Genomic DNA, 15,924 nt, shown 5'->3' on the forward strand with positions numbered 1-15,924 from the left:
CGAAATCTCGGTACATGTATCTCGGCCCAGAAGGAATAAACATATCTATATAGTGACATATTTGGCGAGGACAGATTAGAGATATTTCGACGATTGAGTAAATTAGATATTAGCTGTTATTTTAAGCATTGATTTGAATATTGAATAATTAAAGATTCATTTAGGATGTTGGCCAGAAAAGATAATTTAGGACACTGAAAGACTGACCGGAAAATCTAAGACAGGATTTTGATATAGTGCTGGGCTGTGTGAGATGGGTGTAATGACATGAGAGGAAAGATAAGATTTTGATAAGATCTCTTAGCAAATGCACTCGTTGTTTTCTGAATTTGGACAGAGGTTGGATGACAAACCGTTTAGCACATACCTATATGTCATGGTAGAGAAAAGGTCATGGGGCATACAAAAAAAAACACAAATTGTTTTTGGCAAGATTTTATTCAGCACATATCTATATTTTATTTATTGTATTAAGATTTTCTTTTGGCACGTTTACTTTTCGTTTTTACCTTCGATTAACTCATGTTCAATATTACCATTGAAATTTTTCTCTCCGGCACGCCCTGCGGTGTGGTTCAGGATTTCACTGTAGCACGTGAGAGTGGGAGACGCAGATGTCAGGTTGATTGGCTTTGGCTATCGGAATCATGGCTTCCGAGATCTATACGACCTGATAGGGACGCAAATTCCCAGTCCTGGACGTCAAATCGCATCATCCGTTTATGTGAGATCGCCCATGGCGGGGGGCTCCTCCTCCTCCTCCTCCTCCTTCTCGACCGCCCCCGCCCCATCCCTCGTGGACTCGCTGTTCCAGCGCTCTCTGGACGACCTGATCAAGGCCCTCCGCTCCCAGCCCGCCGGGGCCGAGCCCTCCCTCCTCTCCCGCGCCGTCGCCGAGATCCGCCGCGAGATCCGCTCGCCGGACCCCGACACCAAAGCTGTCGCCCTCCAGAAGCTCACCTACCTCTCCTCCCTCCACGGCCTCGACGCCTCCTGGGCCGCCTTCCACGCCCTCGAGCTCCTCCCCTCCCCCTCCCCCCTTCATAAGCGCCTCGCCTACGTCGCCGCCTCCCTCTCCTTCCACCCCTCCACCACTGACGTCCTCCCCCTCTCCACCCACCAGCTCCGCAAGGACCTCTCCCCCTCCTCCCCTCCCCCCTTCTCCTCCCTCGCCCTCCACCTTCTCTCCCTCTCCGCCTCGCCCGACCTCGCCCTCCACCTCGCGCCCGACCTCCTCCCCCTCCTCTCCCCTCGCAGTTCTCCCTCCTCTCCTCTCCGCCCCAAGGCCGCTGCCGCTGCCCTCCGCACCCTCTCCGTCTGCCCCGACGTCGCCCCCCTCCTCTTCAAGCCCCTCGTTGACTGCCTCTCCTCCCCCGACCTCCGCGTCGTCTCCGCCGCCGTCGGCGCCTTCGCCGAGCTCGCCTCATCCGGTGACCCCACCCCCTACCTCCCCCTCGCCCCCGAGTTCTACCGCGTCCTCGCCGAGTCCGGCAGCAACTGGATCCTCATCAAGCTCCTCAAGATCTTCACCCGCCTCGCCCCTCTCGAGCCCCGCCTCGCTGCCCGCCTCGTCGACCCCCTCTGCGACCTCCTCCGCCGCTCCTCCGCCCAGTCCCTTGTCTTCGAGTGCGTCCGCACCGTCTTCTCTGGCCTCCCCGACCACGACCGCGCCGTCCGCCTCGCCGTCGACAAGGTCAGGGAGTTCCTCGCCAGCGCCGATGACCCCAACCTCCGCTACCTCGGGCTGCGCGCCCTCTCCATGCTCGGCCCGCGGCACTCCTGGGCCGTGGAGGAGAGCCGGGAGGCGGTGATCCGGTCCCTCGCCGACCCCGACCCCAACATACGCCGCGAGGCCCTGCACCTCATCATGGTGATGGTGTTTGACAGCAACGTCGTCGAGATCTCCGTTCTCCTGGTCAACTACGCCATGAAGTCCGACCCCATTTTCGCCAACGAACTACTCGACGCAGTGCTCACCACCTGCCGGAGGAACGTGTACGAGCTGATCGTGGATTTCGATTGGTATGTCTCGCTCCTCGGGGAGATGGCCAGGAACCCGCACTGCACCCGGGGGGAGGAGATCGAGCGGCAGATCGTGGATATCGGGCTGAGGGTCAGGGATGCGAGGCCGGAGCTCGTCCGCGTGGCTCGAGGTCTCTTGATTGATCCTGCTCTGCTTGGGAACCCGTTTCTCTGCAGGATACTGTCTGCGGCTGCTTGGGTTTCGGGGGAGTATGTCGAGTTCTCAAGGAATCCGTTGGAGCTTGTCGAGGCACTGCTGCAGCCGAGGACTAGTCTTCTCCCTCCTTTGGTGAGAGCTGTTTATATTCAAGCAGTGTTTAAAGTTCTCGCCTTTTGTTTCAGTACATATATCGATCAACTGGAAATCAGTCAACTTTCATCCCTTGGCAATTCAACCACTGGAGGTGCGTCCTCCATTGTAGAATCTAACACTGCTGCTGCTGCTAGTTGCATAGCGGATGGAATTGCTGGGATGGAGAGCACTGATGGCATTGCTACTGGTGACAAGCCAGCCTCGTTATTCAGTTCGATAGAGAACAAAGATCCCTTTACATGTGAATCTCTTACAAAATTGTTAATTTTGATTGAAACGGCAGTGGGTCCACTATCAGAGAATGATGAAGTGGAAGTTCATGGGCGGGCAAGGAATCTGCTTGGTTTGATTCACATGTTACGGGAGATTCTAACTTGGAAGACTGAGGAGCAGGGCTTTATAAAAGATAACAGGATTGGTGAAATTGTGAACCTTCTGCAATCAATGTTTTCTGAAGAGCTAGGTCCGGTTTCTGTGAATGCTCAGAATAGAGTTCCTGTACCTGAGGGTCTTGTTCTTGAGGAAAATCTTGCTGATCTTGCCTGGACTTTAACTGAGGATGATACCGCTCCATCCATGTCAATTTCATTTTCCCTTCGAAGTCATCAACATGGGAAGACAAAGGATGCTGCTGCATCATCAGTTCGGTCAGCATCTCTGCTTGCTGAACACCGTAAACGGCATGGATTGTATTACCTTCCTACAGAGAAAGATGAGACTGAATCGAATGATTACCCACGTGCCAACGATCCTCTGTTGCCAGCCAGTCAAGGTGATGTACCTGAGGACCTTGTAAAGCTCACCAAGCAATCACTGATTCCCAGAAAGGTAAAGCACACAAAGCCACGCCCTGTAGTGATAAAACTGGATGAAGGTGATGGAGTCTCAACTTTTCCTTCGACAACAGTGAAGGAATCAAAAGATGATTTGCTATCTGGTGCAATACATGATGCTCTTTTGGGAGAAGGCAAACCATCATCATCACAAAAAAGGTATTCGGACAAGTCATCCCGAGGAAGAGTCAAAGATATAGCAGATACTGGTGAATCTGTTTCTCAGTCAAAAGAAAATCTAGAGTCGGGTAATAGAGAACATCGGAGTTCAGGTTCTAAGAGTAAACATCGTGGTCATGGTAAAGAAAGACATAGAAGCCCTCAGAAGAATGAGGAGAAGGAAGAGAAAAATCATAGGAACTCAGCAAGGAGCAGTCATCATCATGAAAGACATAAGCATAGGCCAAGAGGGGAGGCTCTTCTAAATGTAGCTCCACGGGCACCAGTTATCCAACATTTCCTTTTGTGATTGATTTTAACTTGTTTGGTGCATTGTTTATCTAGTCACAGTTTTGGAGGAATTTAGATGATGCGGTGTAATATTGTTTGTTGCCCTTCTTGCTGAGGTCAGGCCTAGTGCTTTCTCCTTTTCTTTTGCGGTGCATATCTTTGTATATATTCTAGTATTATATGAATTTGTTTCAGGGTTTGAATCAAGGTTCATCGTACCGGTACTAGACCGTGTACCGGTGCCACATTAGCATGGTGTCAGTACGGTACGATATGAAATTTTTTTGGCGTACCGAGGGTCGGTATGCCATCCGTATCGGTATCGGTATCGGTACCAAACCGGTCGGTAATTATGCCACCCGTATCAATACCGATACTGGTACCAAACCGATACGGTACGCTCAGTACCAACCGGTACAGTATGGTATGGCATACCATGGTTTGAATCCTGTATACTATCTTACAGAATAAATCTCATTAAGATACTCCGCGAAATACTATCTTGTATTCACTTGTTGTAACTGTCATAAATTTAGATCAGGATTTTTTTTGTCCGGATGAAGAATATTAAACTTGTTCAAATTTAAGAAGGACATCTTGATAATGCCTTATATTTTCAAAAGAACTAGGAGAGAAATGTTGGAGGAAAAACAACAATGGTATAATAGGTTTAGGCATTTAGCAAAAGGCGAAATGAAATTCAGATAGTAGCATGCCATGTTTGCATAGTAGATATTTTACCAAATATAAATAACCAGTTAGTCTGTACTCCTGTTTTGAAAATACAAATCTCCCTTTGACTACTTATTTCAATTTGTCAGGGTACTCTTAAAGACATAAAAGCCCATTAGGTCGATACAAATAGTAAATTTTGGGATTTAAAAACAAGAGTAATTTAACCATAACCCTCATGATTTTTATCCATATTGTACAAATGGATGCAAGAATCTCACCGTACCTTCTCCAGGAATAAACTTTTGATGAAGAAAGGAGCAAAATATTGGAACTTCATGTCATCTTCATCTAGATCAAGATTTTAAGTATTGGTTTCGGTGCTCATACCGGTTCGCAACTAGTAAAATGTTGAGTATTGTGCATTTCTTCATACAAAACTTCAGTACAAGGGGCATACTGGGTATTTTATCCCTACCAGTATGGTATGGTATCCCTAGTATGGACTGGTATGTTGGTACTTAAAACAATGGTCTGGATTCATATGCGGGAGGTATGGCTTTCAGTTCTTATGATGGCGAGTCTACCTTCTTGATAAAATCAGGGGAAAAAAAAATTGGGTGAACTCAGACCCTCGATGACCAACATATGATGGCTTCCTGAACATAATAATGTGAAGGCCCCTTTAGCACCTCCTATTTTATTTCATACGTACTACACTTTTGGTCTGATTTGAAGTGTTCTTATTCTTTTATGTTTTCCTTTCTGTTCGCATTTGGAACCACTTATTAAATTTATTCACATCCATAATTGTTTGACACACATGAAAAATGCTAGCCAAATGTCTACTTCATCAAAATGAAGGACGTAAGTTTCAGCTAAAACCTCAAACAGATCTATCCTAATTTAATCAATTTTTTTGGTTTTGGTCGGTTTAAGCCAAAACTAATTGGTCGCGGTCTAGTTTTACCGGTTTTGGCCAGTCTTGGCCAAAATTGATTATTACGTGTTATTTCTGTTCATAATATATTGATAATTTTATGATTTTGGGCCCATTTTTGTTTTTATTTTAGGTTGATGTCATCATGAGTTCATTTCTACATTTCTCTAAGTAAATTCAACTAACTAGTGTCGGTTTTGGGCCATCTTTTCATTCTTGAGTTGAAAGTAAAAATACTTATGGATGATAAATCTAACCTACAAGTAAACCAAATGCACTTTTTAATAGCAATTATATAGTTTATTGGGTTTATAAAAAATTAAATGCATTGGGCTCTTTCAATATAAGAAATTTAATAAAAGATAGATTTTTATAGATACTTGAGATTTTCACCATTACTTTCTAAAGTAAAACATGAGAAACAAGATCTATGAGCAAGATTTAAGCTTGCATTTTCTAGATCTTAGTTTAAGTCCCCAAGGCATTTTCATGAGGTATATCTAATCACTGTCTTTTTCATACTTAATAGCGAGGTCCGTCGTACCGGTATCGGTCGGCATACCGGTGGCGGTCCGTATCGGTCCGTACCGATCCCGTATCGGTCCGTACTGATCTCATATCGGTCCGTACCGATCCCGTATCGGTATGGCAGTCGTACCGGCCGGTTTTTCAATGAAAAGCTCTCGATACCGGATCTCACGCTGATCCGGTACCGGTCCCTGTCCGGACCGGTACGGCATACCCTGCTTGATATATTATAAACTATATGCCAATAATTGGTTCTCTGTAGGATGGTAATTATTATATCATGTTTCATACATATATGCACTTCTGTTTTGTATTTTCACTATTATATTTATAGTACTAGGCATTCAAGAATTAGGTTATTGACATATTATCGGAAAATAATTACTTGACATCTCATCCATTTCCACATATTTTTATATTTCTTTCTACTTTCTGGCTTTCATCTTTCTGAAACACACAATCCCCAAATTTGATGATTGAAAACGATACATTGTGCTCCAAAACTATGTAGTAGATGTTTCCTTGGCTTATTTTTTTCTTATTTTTTGAATCATTATCAGTTTTTCTTAGTTTTGGCTGAAACTTTGAAACTTGAGCAAACATAGCGAAACAGCCAAAACTGCTGAAGACAAAACTGGAAAAGCCTGATTGAAACTGAAACTAACTTTTCCAACCTTGATCAAAACTATGTAGCTCTTATTGACCACAACTGTATGCTGATGTGTTGCTGATTTAGTCCTTGTTAGGGTCAAAGGATAGCACTCTTCTACTCTCCAGAGCCAAAAAAGCATCTTTGTCATCTTGAAATGGACTTGCTAGATAAGCTATGAACTTTGTTGTCTCCACTTTCTTTATCTTTGTAGACACCCGTCAAGAGAATTAACATGCTGGTGTTGTATGTCACTTTCTAGCTGGAATCTTCTACTTATGGTGCGACATGTTGGAAATTCTTTGGGATATTACTCTTTTACCTGCTTCTCAAGCACTTCCTGAATGTAAAATATTAATAAGAATCTGTCTTCCTTGCTCCTGCACTTAAATTTTGTCCCCATACTTGCTCCTGATTCTGGTAACTAAGATTTGTCAGCACTCTGATCCCCTGGATGCGAAGAGTTGAGGCTGGTGAATAACTTTTGCTGGTAGTACTAGGAAAATGCTTAAATTTCATTTTGTCCAGCTGTTTTGCCTCTTTCACGCTATTGCATCAATTTTGTTTCTTGTGAACAGCTATCTCAACAGGTTGTGCAAACAAACTATTTACTCTTCACAGTCATTCAAGGAAGAATATGGACTTAATATTCCTCTGGAACTTGGAAGTGAAACTTCGTCCCTTTTTCAGTTATAGATGATGAATTTTACAGAGTTAGTGCTCAAAATGCTTCAGGTGCTTCTCTTGAGTTGTAATGGCCATGTTGTAGATTGGTTTATGAACTGCAAATGAATCAGTATCTTGCTGTCCTTGATAGTCAAGTTTAGATCGTTTCACTTTGTGATATTTAAAATTGAGCATTAATAGTTAGATTTTCTCTGAATTCGTGCCTTGCTGTAAAAGAAGGGAAAGTAGAAAAATTTCAATCTTTGCTTTAGGTTGATCATTCAGTTAGAATATGCGGGGCTTCTTCAATAATTTGCAATGCTACGTTGCCTGGCATTTTATCATTTTTCAGTGTGCATTGTTTTTTAGCTGCATGCGTCAAAATCTGCTAATTTACGAGGGAGGCAAAATCTTCATGACTTAAAAGAGGAATTGGTCTATGGATGCATGGATGGATCACAAACAGGAGCTCTTAAAAGAAACGCCGGCTTGCCTCTGAATCTGTACTTCTTTGAAGAATGTTGAACTGTTGCTATCAATTGGAAGGGTAGGTGGAAACTTATTGGAAGGATTAAAAAGGATGGGAGGTAATTGACTTTCAAAGTTTAAGAAGAAGGTGGCGTAGAATATTTGAAAACTTGCAAAGCATATTTTCTCTTGCAAAGCAAGACAAATGAAGGTTACACATGTGAATTATGGAAAAGGACTAAGAAGTGTGCCTCTGATAGGATCATGATAATATTACTGTAATCTTTAACAAGGAGCAAAGTAGCTGAAGGATAACAGGACCATATAAAAGAGGTATCTACATCTTTCTCAGTGAAGGATGATATACTAATGACGATAACAGGGCCATATAAAAGAGGCTATGATTTTGGATGTTCCCCCCAGGAAGTCCACAGAGAAAAGGCTAAAGTTTTTCTTCTTAAATTTAACTGGTTAGAAAATGAAGCTGCTATAATTATAAATAATCATCTGGGTCAATGAACTATGATATAAGATACACCTTAGGATAGAAAATATCATTAATAGCGAGGCGGAGCAAGTATGTTCGGAAACAATGCAGTGTGAAACGTTCAAGTAAATTGAGAGGCTAACAGATAAAAGGGCTTTGGATTAGCATTAGGTGATTACTGTCAAAAATAATCAACTCTGTGATAGGATCAGTGGCAGAACTCACACGAACGTTGAGATTTATGGCTGAGCTATGGTGAGGAGAGTGACTGCTGGATGAGAAAGGACGATATGAATAGGAACAGATTTTTGCTACAGCTGCTAAGGATGGTAAACTTGATCATAGTTTCATTTTTGCCTCTACTGTTATTTTTAATTTTATGGTTATTGACTAAGAGAGGATGGATATAAATAAGGTAAAAGAAGAGGTCTAGGAGGTTTTTTACTACTAATGCTTCGATACTGAAGTTGCATATGAAAAATATTTGGATGCATCGATCCCCGTATTAAGTATTTGTGTGCATATATTAACAGTGTAAGTAGTGATTCTTGACCAGATGAGATTTTAGTGCAATAATCTCGTCTGACTGGGATCATTTGTTTAATTGTAAAATATGTTGATTAGGTAACTTGAAGTGCTTATTATTTTCTAATTTACAAAAATATCTTAAAAGTCTTTTATTATTAATCACTTCTACAACAATTTGGTTTAGAAATTTCTATGGTTTCGTATATGCAAGCCTTTGAATTCATGGCAGAGGTAGATCATTCTTACTTTAAGGATCATATATATATATATATATGCCTTGCTGCTTTGCTCATGCCTCATTCGGTTTTAATTTTTGCACAGCAAAATGCTTGCTTCCTCTTCATGGTCGGCAGATTCTTTTTTCCAGATGTTTGTGCAAGATGGTTGATTTCAGTATTCTCTTGGAAAATGAGTTGAAATGGTTTGTGGAAAAAATTTTGGGACTAGGCATGAACATTCATTTGAACAAGGCATTTCTTTAGCAGTTATTTAGCTTAAAGCTCATAAATGGATGCATCATGTACTGATATATTTGGATTTAGTCATATTTTAATTGGATAGACTCCATAGCGAAGGATGAATGTCACCACTGCTAATGTCTAGTGGCCTATAATGCTAATGTCTAATGGGATTTCTAAGGGCGAGATGATAACATGAGAAGGATATTTTGAAGCTTGAAGTTTTCCATGCAACTACAGGTGCCTCTTACACGAGAAATTATATTCTCCATGACGGGCACTTGATGAATGAATTCCATAGAAACGAGCAGCTATGATTTACAGCGTTCATGCCGCCTTGGATATACTTTCCTGCAGCTGTGATTGGTCCTCTATTTTTTTTCGAAAAAGTCTTCGAAAATAATAGCTAATGCACTTGCCATGAAAGTTTGTATTGTGGAAGGGAGGAGAGTGTGGATAAGGATAAGGTAGAAGCTAGAGCGGATTAAGCCTCTCCTTTGGGAAAGGATATCAGGAAACTAAATTCTATGGCGCACATAAATGCCACTCATGAAATATTAGGCTTTCAAATATGTTAGTGGATCCGAGACTTGTCTACGAACTTTTGAAGGCTCGGTTGCCACGTACACACGTGTTAGCTTCCGGGAAGCAAGCGGGAATAAAGCAACTCATCCCATGGTGTTCTCCCCCACTTTCGTAGCAATTCTACCGTCCCTGCCACCATCATGGGCCCAAGTTGAATTCAGGTGAGCAAGTACAGCTTGGCCGGTCGGTCAGCTTGACCGCTAAAGCCATGCAAGTGCAACCCACTCAAATGTCTCTTCCAGTTCCAATCCCATCTAACTGCGAAAGTTCCTACTTAAACGATAATTAGGTTGACTTTGAAAATGTAAGACTCAAGGCTAGAACCTCCTAAATCTAGGAGGAAAGGTGTGTCTGTCCCAAATTTTGTACAAAATTCTTGAAACAATAGTTCATGGGTACTATTATCCCACTGTTCTTTGCTCAGGGATTGGTGCAGTACACAGCAGGTGCATGGACATCTGTAATGGTTGTGCTGAATGCTGATCGCCAGCTTCCCTAGCAATGGACACGCTGATTGGCATCACAAGTTGGTGCCTATGCATGGAAGCAAAGGAATAATAGGATATTCCGTCTCCAAGCTTTGGCCATTACTGAGGTAGCAAAAATGGCGGCCTTCCTTCTTAAGGAATATTGGACTAAGAACAGTAGACTGGTTATCCTCCTTATCCTCCCAGCTCAACCCGAAAGGTTTCGTCTTGATGGAGGCAACAGCCAATGGCAAGACCACGTTTCTTCCGGGTAGAAGGGGAAAGGACCATGATGGTAATTATCCTACATGGGGAGTGCACAAGGTCCAACCTGAGGTCTCTTGGTTTTGCACCAATTATCCCATCTACATCACTGTAGCTGAATACTACCACTCATTTCAGGAAAATACGTACCTACCACTTTTTTAATAATTTCAGCACAGCACGGAAGTGTCTTACTAACTTTATTTTTCCCAAAAAAAAAATATTAAGGACTTGTTTGTGTCGCTTCACAAAAAAAAAAAGGTTAAAAAAATAAAAAAATACTTCTTATTTAATTGAAAGTTTTTTAAAAAAATAAAAAAATATTATTATAAAAATAAAATTTTTATATTTTATAAAAAAATATTTATGAAGTACATGGAGAAGCTATTTTTTTTGAAATTTGTTTTCAAAAATACTTTTAAGGCATCAAAACTTATAGATAATTTTTTTTATTAAGAGTATAGTATGTATTTTATAAAATTTTTTTAAAGAAAGTAGATGTTTAATTAAACCTAAGCTATTTTGAAATATATTATTTTTTTTCCGATCAATCAAATATATTAAAATTATTTTTTAAAAAAATATTTCAGCCAGAAAGAATGTTTTGGCAAACCAAACGAGCCGTGAACGAGAAGGAAAGCATCTTTTTGCAGCTCGGAAGACAGGCGAAGGCACCTCACCAGCCAGGGGGCCGGCGTTGGTCAACGTGAGAATATGACGTCAACTGCGTTGTGTCATTGCAAACCTCCTCGCCGAGTACTTCATCGACAAGCCATCCTTCCACCCTCCTTCCACGAACCTGCAGGGAAATTTCTTATGAGGAAAAGAACGCTTCCCTTGCGGCTATGTCACATATTTAAAGCCCTCGCCAACCTCCTCTCTTTCTCCCAACATTCTCCTCCTTATAGACTCCAAACCTTTAGCTTGCTCTTGCTGCCTGCTGAACCACTTAATTTCTCTCACATTTTCCAATAAAGATTAAACTAAACATGGCAGTTAGCAAGCTCCGTGCAGAAGATGAGAGTGATCCAGACCAACCCGTGGCCAAACGGCTGAGATCTGTGCCTTCCTTCGCATCGTAAGGAATCCTGACCAACTTATTCTTTCGTTTGGTCTTAGTTCTTGTGTTTTCTCCTCGGCAAAAGCATAATACTAATTATAAAGCAGCTATCTTTAGTTTTTTTTATTGCTTAATATCATGAACTACTCCCTTATAAATTGTTCTATTGATAAGCGTCCACAACTTCTATGTTTTATCTTAGTAAGAAACATGAACTTCATCATCATGGTCTAAATCAAGTGCAATACTTGTGGTGATTTAGTTGTAAACAAGTATATATAGTGTTCAAGTGTTACTATGGTTAGATCGTTAAATTTGCTTAATGTTTGCTGCTGATAAGGTCTGTGTAAATTCCACCTGACTTCTTTACTTTTTTTGGTTGTTGACAGTGTTATCAGAGAAGCGGTGGTGGCAAAATCCTTACAGAACGTCTGTTTTGCGTTGGAACCACTGCTTCGGAGGGTGGTAAGCTGAAATCTTTTACAAGCCAAGCTTGATTCATGATTGCGTTCTTTTTTTTTTCCTCCTCTAATTCCAACCTTTTGTTTGTGGTAAATGCATAAATTTTTTGTTGTTTTCTCACATTGACGTGCAAGCAAGCATTCTTGGTTGGTCAAGGACATCTTCTTTCTTTGAAATACTAATTGGAAGGCATAGTTTTTTGATTGGGGGTGCAAGGATTAGAATAAATTATAAAAAAAATTTAAGATTAGGGGTAAATTATACTTATACCCAATAATTTGAAAAACATATACATACTCTCTTGACATTTATTTTATTCGACACTTTAACTCATAACTTAACTGATCATTAGTCAAACTATTAACCTTAAATGAGATCTAAATGCCATATCAGAAAAAAAAATTCAAAAATAACTAAAATAATCTTAAGTGACATAACAGCCACTCAAGGACATAAAAAAATGTGTTTTTTACACGAGGTAAATGGTTTCGCTAACATCATTAACTTAACTACTAGGTATAAGTATTGGTTTTGCAAACTGTTGAGTCTAGGCGTAATAAATATAAACTTTAGGAGAGTTTTTGTAGTTTACTCTTCTTATATTATAGTTTAATGATTATAAATGTTATTTCTAAGCATAAGATTTAATGTAATTTAAATTATGCATATCCAACAAAAAACTTCTCCTCTGCCCCAAATAAAGATGGAATTATGAATCAAGTGAGACAACTTTCTGAACTTGTGCACCATAATATGCTCTTTATGGTGATCTATTAAGATGTTTGTAGTTTCAACTTTAATTGTTGCTAGTTTACGTTAAACAAGCATGATGTGCTCGTACAGGTGCATGAGGAGGTGGAGCGTGGACTGGTTCATGTCATGCAACCACCATTAAGGTAGGAAATATGCAGCTTCTTTTAGTACCTGATGTTCCCAGCATGCATGTCCATAAGTTGATAATATGAGGCAGAACTAATGTTGATCCTTGTCTTGTAAAGTCCAAAGATCTATGAGACTCGAGCAGTCATTAGTACAAGCATAAAGTTAGATTTTCCCTCATTTATTAATCCCAAAGTTTCAATCTAATATGCATTGCTTTCCAGATCTCCGCAGATGTGCATTGAAGAGGTGGAGCCATCATCATGCTTGCAACTCGCATTCGCTCGACTGCTCTCACGCCCAATCTTTACCGGCAGCAGGATAGAAGACAAGGAGAAGAATGCACTTCAAATCCTGCTTACAGACACTCGAACCGGCGAAAGATCGCCAACCCTGCTCAAAATCGAAATAGTGGTCCTTGATGGAGATTTTCCTTCTGGGGATCAAGAGCAGTGGACCAGTGATGAGTTCAACGGTCGAATTGTCAAAGAACGGGAAGGGAAGAGGCCATTACTCATTGGGGAGCACACTGTAACATTACGAGATGGAATGGCTCACATTGGAGAACTCATGTTTACAGACAATTCAAGTTGGATAAGGAGCAGGAAATTCAGACTTGGTGCAAGAGTTTTCCCTGGAAGCTATGACGGACCAAGGATTAAAGAAGCACTGACAGAAAGTTTCACAGTTAAAGATCACCGGGGAGAATGTAAGCCTGTTAAGAATCCAGCTTCTTAATTCGAAGTCACGTAGCAATACATTCTTTAATTTTTCATATTATACAACAATGATGCATCTTAAACCATGCATGCCATGAAAACATATTCTACCAACAGTAGGAAGAATTTGATGTGCATCATAGCGATCGAAATTATTTAAATATGGAAGCAAGATAGGTGCATGATTTCTGTAGTAAGATATATATTGAATTAGTATTTGCAAGATTGTTGCAGCGTATAAGAAGCATTATCCACCATCCCTTGGCGACAAGGTCTGGAGGCTAGAGAAGATAGGGAAGGGTGGAGCTTTCGACAGGAGGCTGGCTGCTGCAGGAATTAAAACCGTCCAAGAGTTCTTGAAGCAATTGGTCATCGATCCCTGCCGCCTGCGCAGTGTAAGCACAATTCTAATTGAAACCTGCAAACATCCTAAGATCTTCATTTCTTTATGACACCCACCTTTCTGAAATAATCAGATACTGGGGCCGGGGATGTCAGACAGGCAGTGGGAAAGATCTATAAACCATGCAAGGACCTGCACCATAGGGGAGCAGCGATACATGTATCGCAGGCAAGCTTATGCTGTCATCATGAACCCTATCTGCGAGGTCGTAGGAATCATGATTAATGATGTTGTATCAACTCCGCAGCACCTTAGCCAACAGCAGATGGTAAGGATTCAGTTCAGAAATCTCTGCTTCTGGCCATCATGATTGTGGGCATTCTAACTTACATCTGCATGCAATTCTTTGTTGCAGGCTGATTTTCAGCAGCTGATCCTGGAGGCATACCACCATTGCGATAAATTGGAGAAAGTTGATGGGATGTCATTCGATGCAAGAACTTCTCTGCAACCAAGTAGATACCTGGTTCTTCCCTTTCTCCATTTTTTTTTGTTTTCCTGAGTTGCAATGGACTGTTCTATTTTATATTGCTTCATTCACAGATGATCCAATGGATGCAGGTGTGATAGGTTCCTCCACTTGGTATTCCAATCATCACGAGAGCTTGCGCTCGCAGTATCCAAATGAGGGGATTTTTGAGTTGGGAACTACTCCCAGCACTCTGCAGTTGGGATCTAATAACTGGATCCAAAACACGATGCTTGACACCCCTGATCAACTTCATGAGGGATACTGAGGAAACGATCAGGGATCCTAACAAGTTTTGATGTACTTTTCAGTTTGTAAGTGCTAATATGCATGGTAAGGTATATACTAATTGCCTTGCACATGTAACCTATTGTTTGGATTGTTTATCCATTTACAGCCCCTGATTGCTTAAGTGAGAGGATGCAAATCAAGCAAAAAGAGGCTTTTCTCTAAGAGAGAGTAAAAAAGAGCTTTTCTGTATATTGGTTGAATCAGAGAGGGTTGTACATAAGGGAGGCATATTGCAGACCTATGCAGTTCATCTTCTTTTTTCATCTTCTTCTTTTGAATAGAAACGGAGGAGAAACTCCAGCTAAATTCATTGAGATATTGAAAAGAGCAACAGAGTGAAAATAAGGGGAGAACAATTTCTCCATCAAAGAAAATAGAGAAGTGATGTGAGGATCTATGCAGGCGTCTGCTTAGTTCCATATCGGTTATGCATTGAATAGATCTTGGGCACTTCTATAAGACCAAATAATCCAAATAATACTTTCCGACTAGTCTTTTTAGATAAGGTTTTGAGTTGTTGCAAATTGTGTGAGAGCAATCCGGGCCATAACCTATATGAACTAGGCGATACTGCAATATAAGTTTATTTGGATTGACAATGAGTCAATCGTAGTGTTTGTGAGTGGATTTGAATGGATTTGGTCCCTTAGCCTGATATGGAAGTCAGAGCTTAAATGGAGGGAGTATGTGAGGGGGGTGTTCTTAGTCTATATCGGTTATGCATTAGGTAGATTTTGAGCATTAATACCTTTTAATTAGCCTTTTTGGGTGAGGTCCGAGTTGTTGCAAGTGAGGAAAAGGGCAAAACTACAAAGAAAAGAAAAAGTAGAATAGAGATACAAAGGAAGGCTTGATGCTATTGTGTTCCGAACAGCTCCGACCAGATAAACCTGCACATGATGACAACAAGAATGTCCCAACCTTTCTTTGAATTCTTGATTTATTTTCACCTCCAAGGGACCAGAGCAAGGAGGGAGGATTAGCAATGCGTCCATGTTGTCTATATTTTCTTTTAGAAAGACATATATGAAGTCCGTTGTACAAAATTTTCGGTTCAACCATCCAGTTTGTAGAAAACAATCTAATTTTGGGGTCGAAAGCAAATCATAAGCCAAGTTTCAGCTTATCTTATTTTCTTTCTTCATAATTATTACATAGGGGGATTCTGTAGCTTTTTAACCACGATAGCCGATTCTTTTTTTTTTTTAATTTTATTTTAAAGACAGCAAATGAAATGTAGTGTTCCTAGTTCGAAACAAGATGAGAATCTTTAAGGAACAAAACATAATTTCTACTTGTTGAGTCACTAAA

At 41.0% G+C, this 15,924-nt stretch overlaps 2 protein-coding genes across 4 annotated transcripts; both read left to right on the forward strand.

Moving 5' to 3' along the window:
- Window positions 1-602: 602 nt before the first annotated feature.
- On the forward strand, window positions 603-3,817 carry LOC103712821 (AP-3 complex subunit delta-like). 2 transcript variants are annotated; one of them, XM_039125804.1, is made up of 2 exons: window positions 603-2,522; window positions 2,619-3,817. In XM_039125804.1, exons 1-2 carry the CDS (start codon window positions 737-739, stop codon window positions 3,635-3,637), a joined length of 2,805 nt encoding a protein of 934 aa, XP_038981732.1. In that variant the 5' UTR covers window positions 603-736; the 3' UTR covers window positions 3,638-3,817. The 2 variants fall into 2 exon arrangements, with proteins under 2 accessions (XP_038981732.1, XP_038981731.1); XM_039125803.1 differs by having other exon boundaries at window positions 603-2,404; window positions 2,435-3,817.
- Window positions 3,818-11,118: 7,301 nt separating this feature from the next.
- On the forward strand, window positions 11,119-14,878 carry LOC103712781 (calmodulin-binding protein 60 D-like). Of its 2 annotated transcripts, none has more exons than XM_008799404.4 (8): window positions 11,119-11,408; window positions 11,780-11,855; window positions 12,696-12,748; window positions 12,956-13,440; window positions 13,685-13,845; window positions 13,927-14,121; window positions 14,209-14,308; window positions 14,415-14,878. In XM_008799404.4, the coding sequence occupies exons 1-8, from the start codon at window positions 11,320-11,322 to the stop codon at window positions 14,588-14,590; spliced, it is 1,335 nt and encodes a 444-aa protein (XP_008797626.1). In that variant the 5' UTR covers window positions 11,119-11,319; the 3' UTR covers window positions 14,591-14,878. The 2 variants fall into 2 exon arrangements, with proteins under 2 accessions (XP_008797626.1, XP_008797625.1); XM_008799403.4 differs by having other exon boundaries at window positions 11,120-11,408; window positions 14,397-14,878.
- Window positions 14,879-15,924: the final 1,046 nt, after the last annotated feature.

This window comes from Phoenix dactylifera, chromosome 4, assembly GCF_009389715.1.
Source record: "Phoenix dactylifera cultivar Barhee BC4 chromosome 4, palm_55x_up_171113_PBpolish2nd_filt_p, whole genome shotgun sequence".
NCBI classification, from domain to species: Eukaryota; Viridiplantae; Streptophyta; class Magnoliopsida; order Arecales; family Arecaceae; genus Phoenix; species Phoenix dactylifera.

Coding starts and splice junctions, on each gene's coding strand:
- LOC103712821 (XM_039125803.1), top strand. CDS start 737: ATGGCGGGGGGCTCCTCCTCCTCCTCCTCCTCCTTCTCGACCGCCCCC. Junction 2,405..2,434: donor AAATCAGTCAACTTTCATCC/CTTGGCAATTCA, acceptor GGAGGTGCGTCC/TCCATTGTAGAATCTAACAC.
- LOC103712781 (XM_008799403.4), top strand. CDS start 11,320: ATGGCAGTTAGCAAGCTCCGTGCAGAAGATGAGAGTGATCCAGACCAA. Junction 11,856..12,695: donor AACCACTGCTTCGGAGGGTG/GTAAGCTGAAAT, acceptor GTGCTCGTACAG/GTGCATGAGGAGGTGGAGCG. Junction 14,309..14,396: donor AAGAACTTCTCTGCAACCAA/GTAGATACCTGG, acceptor CTTCATTCACAG/ATGATCCAATGGATGCAGGT.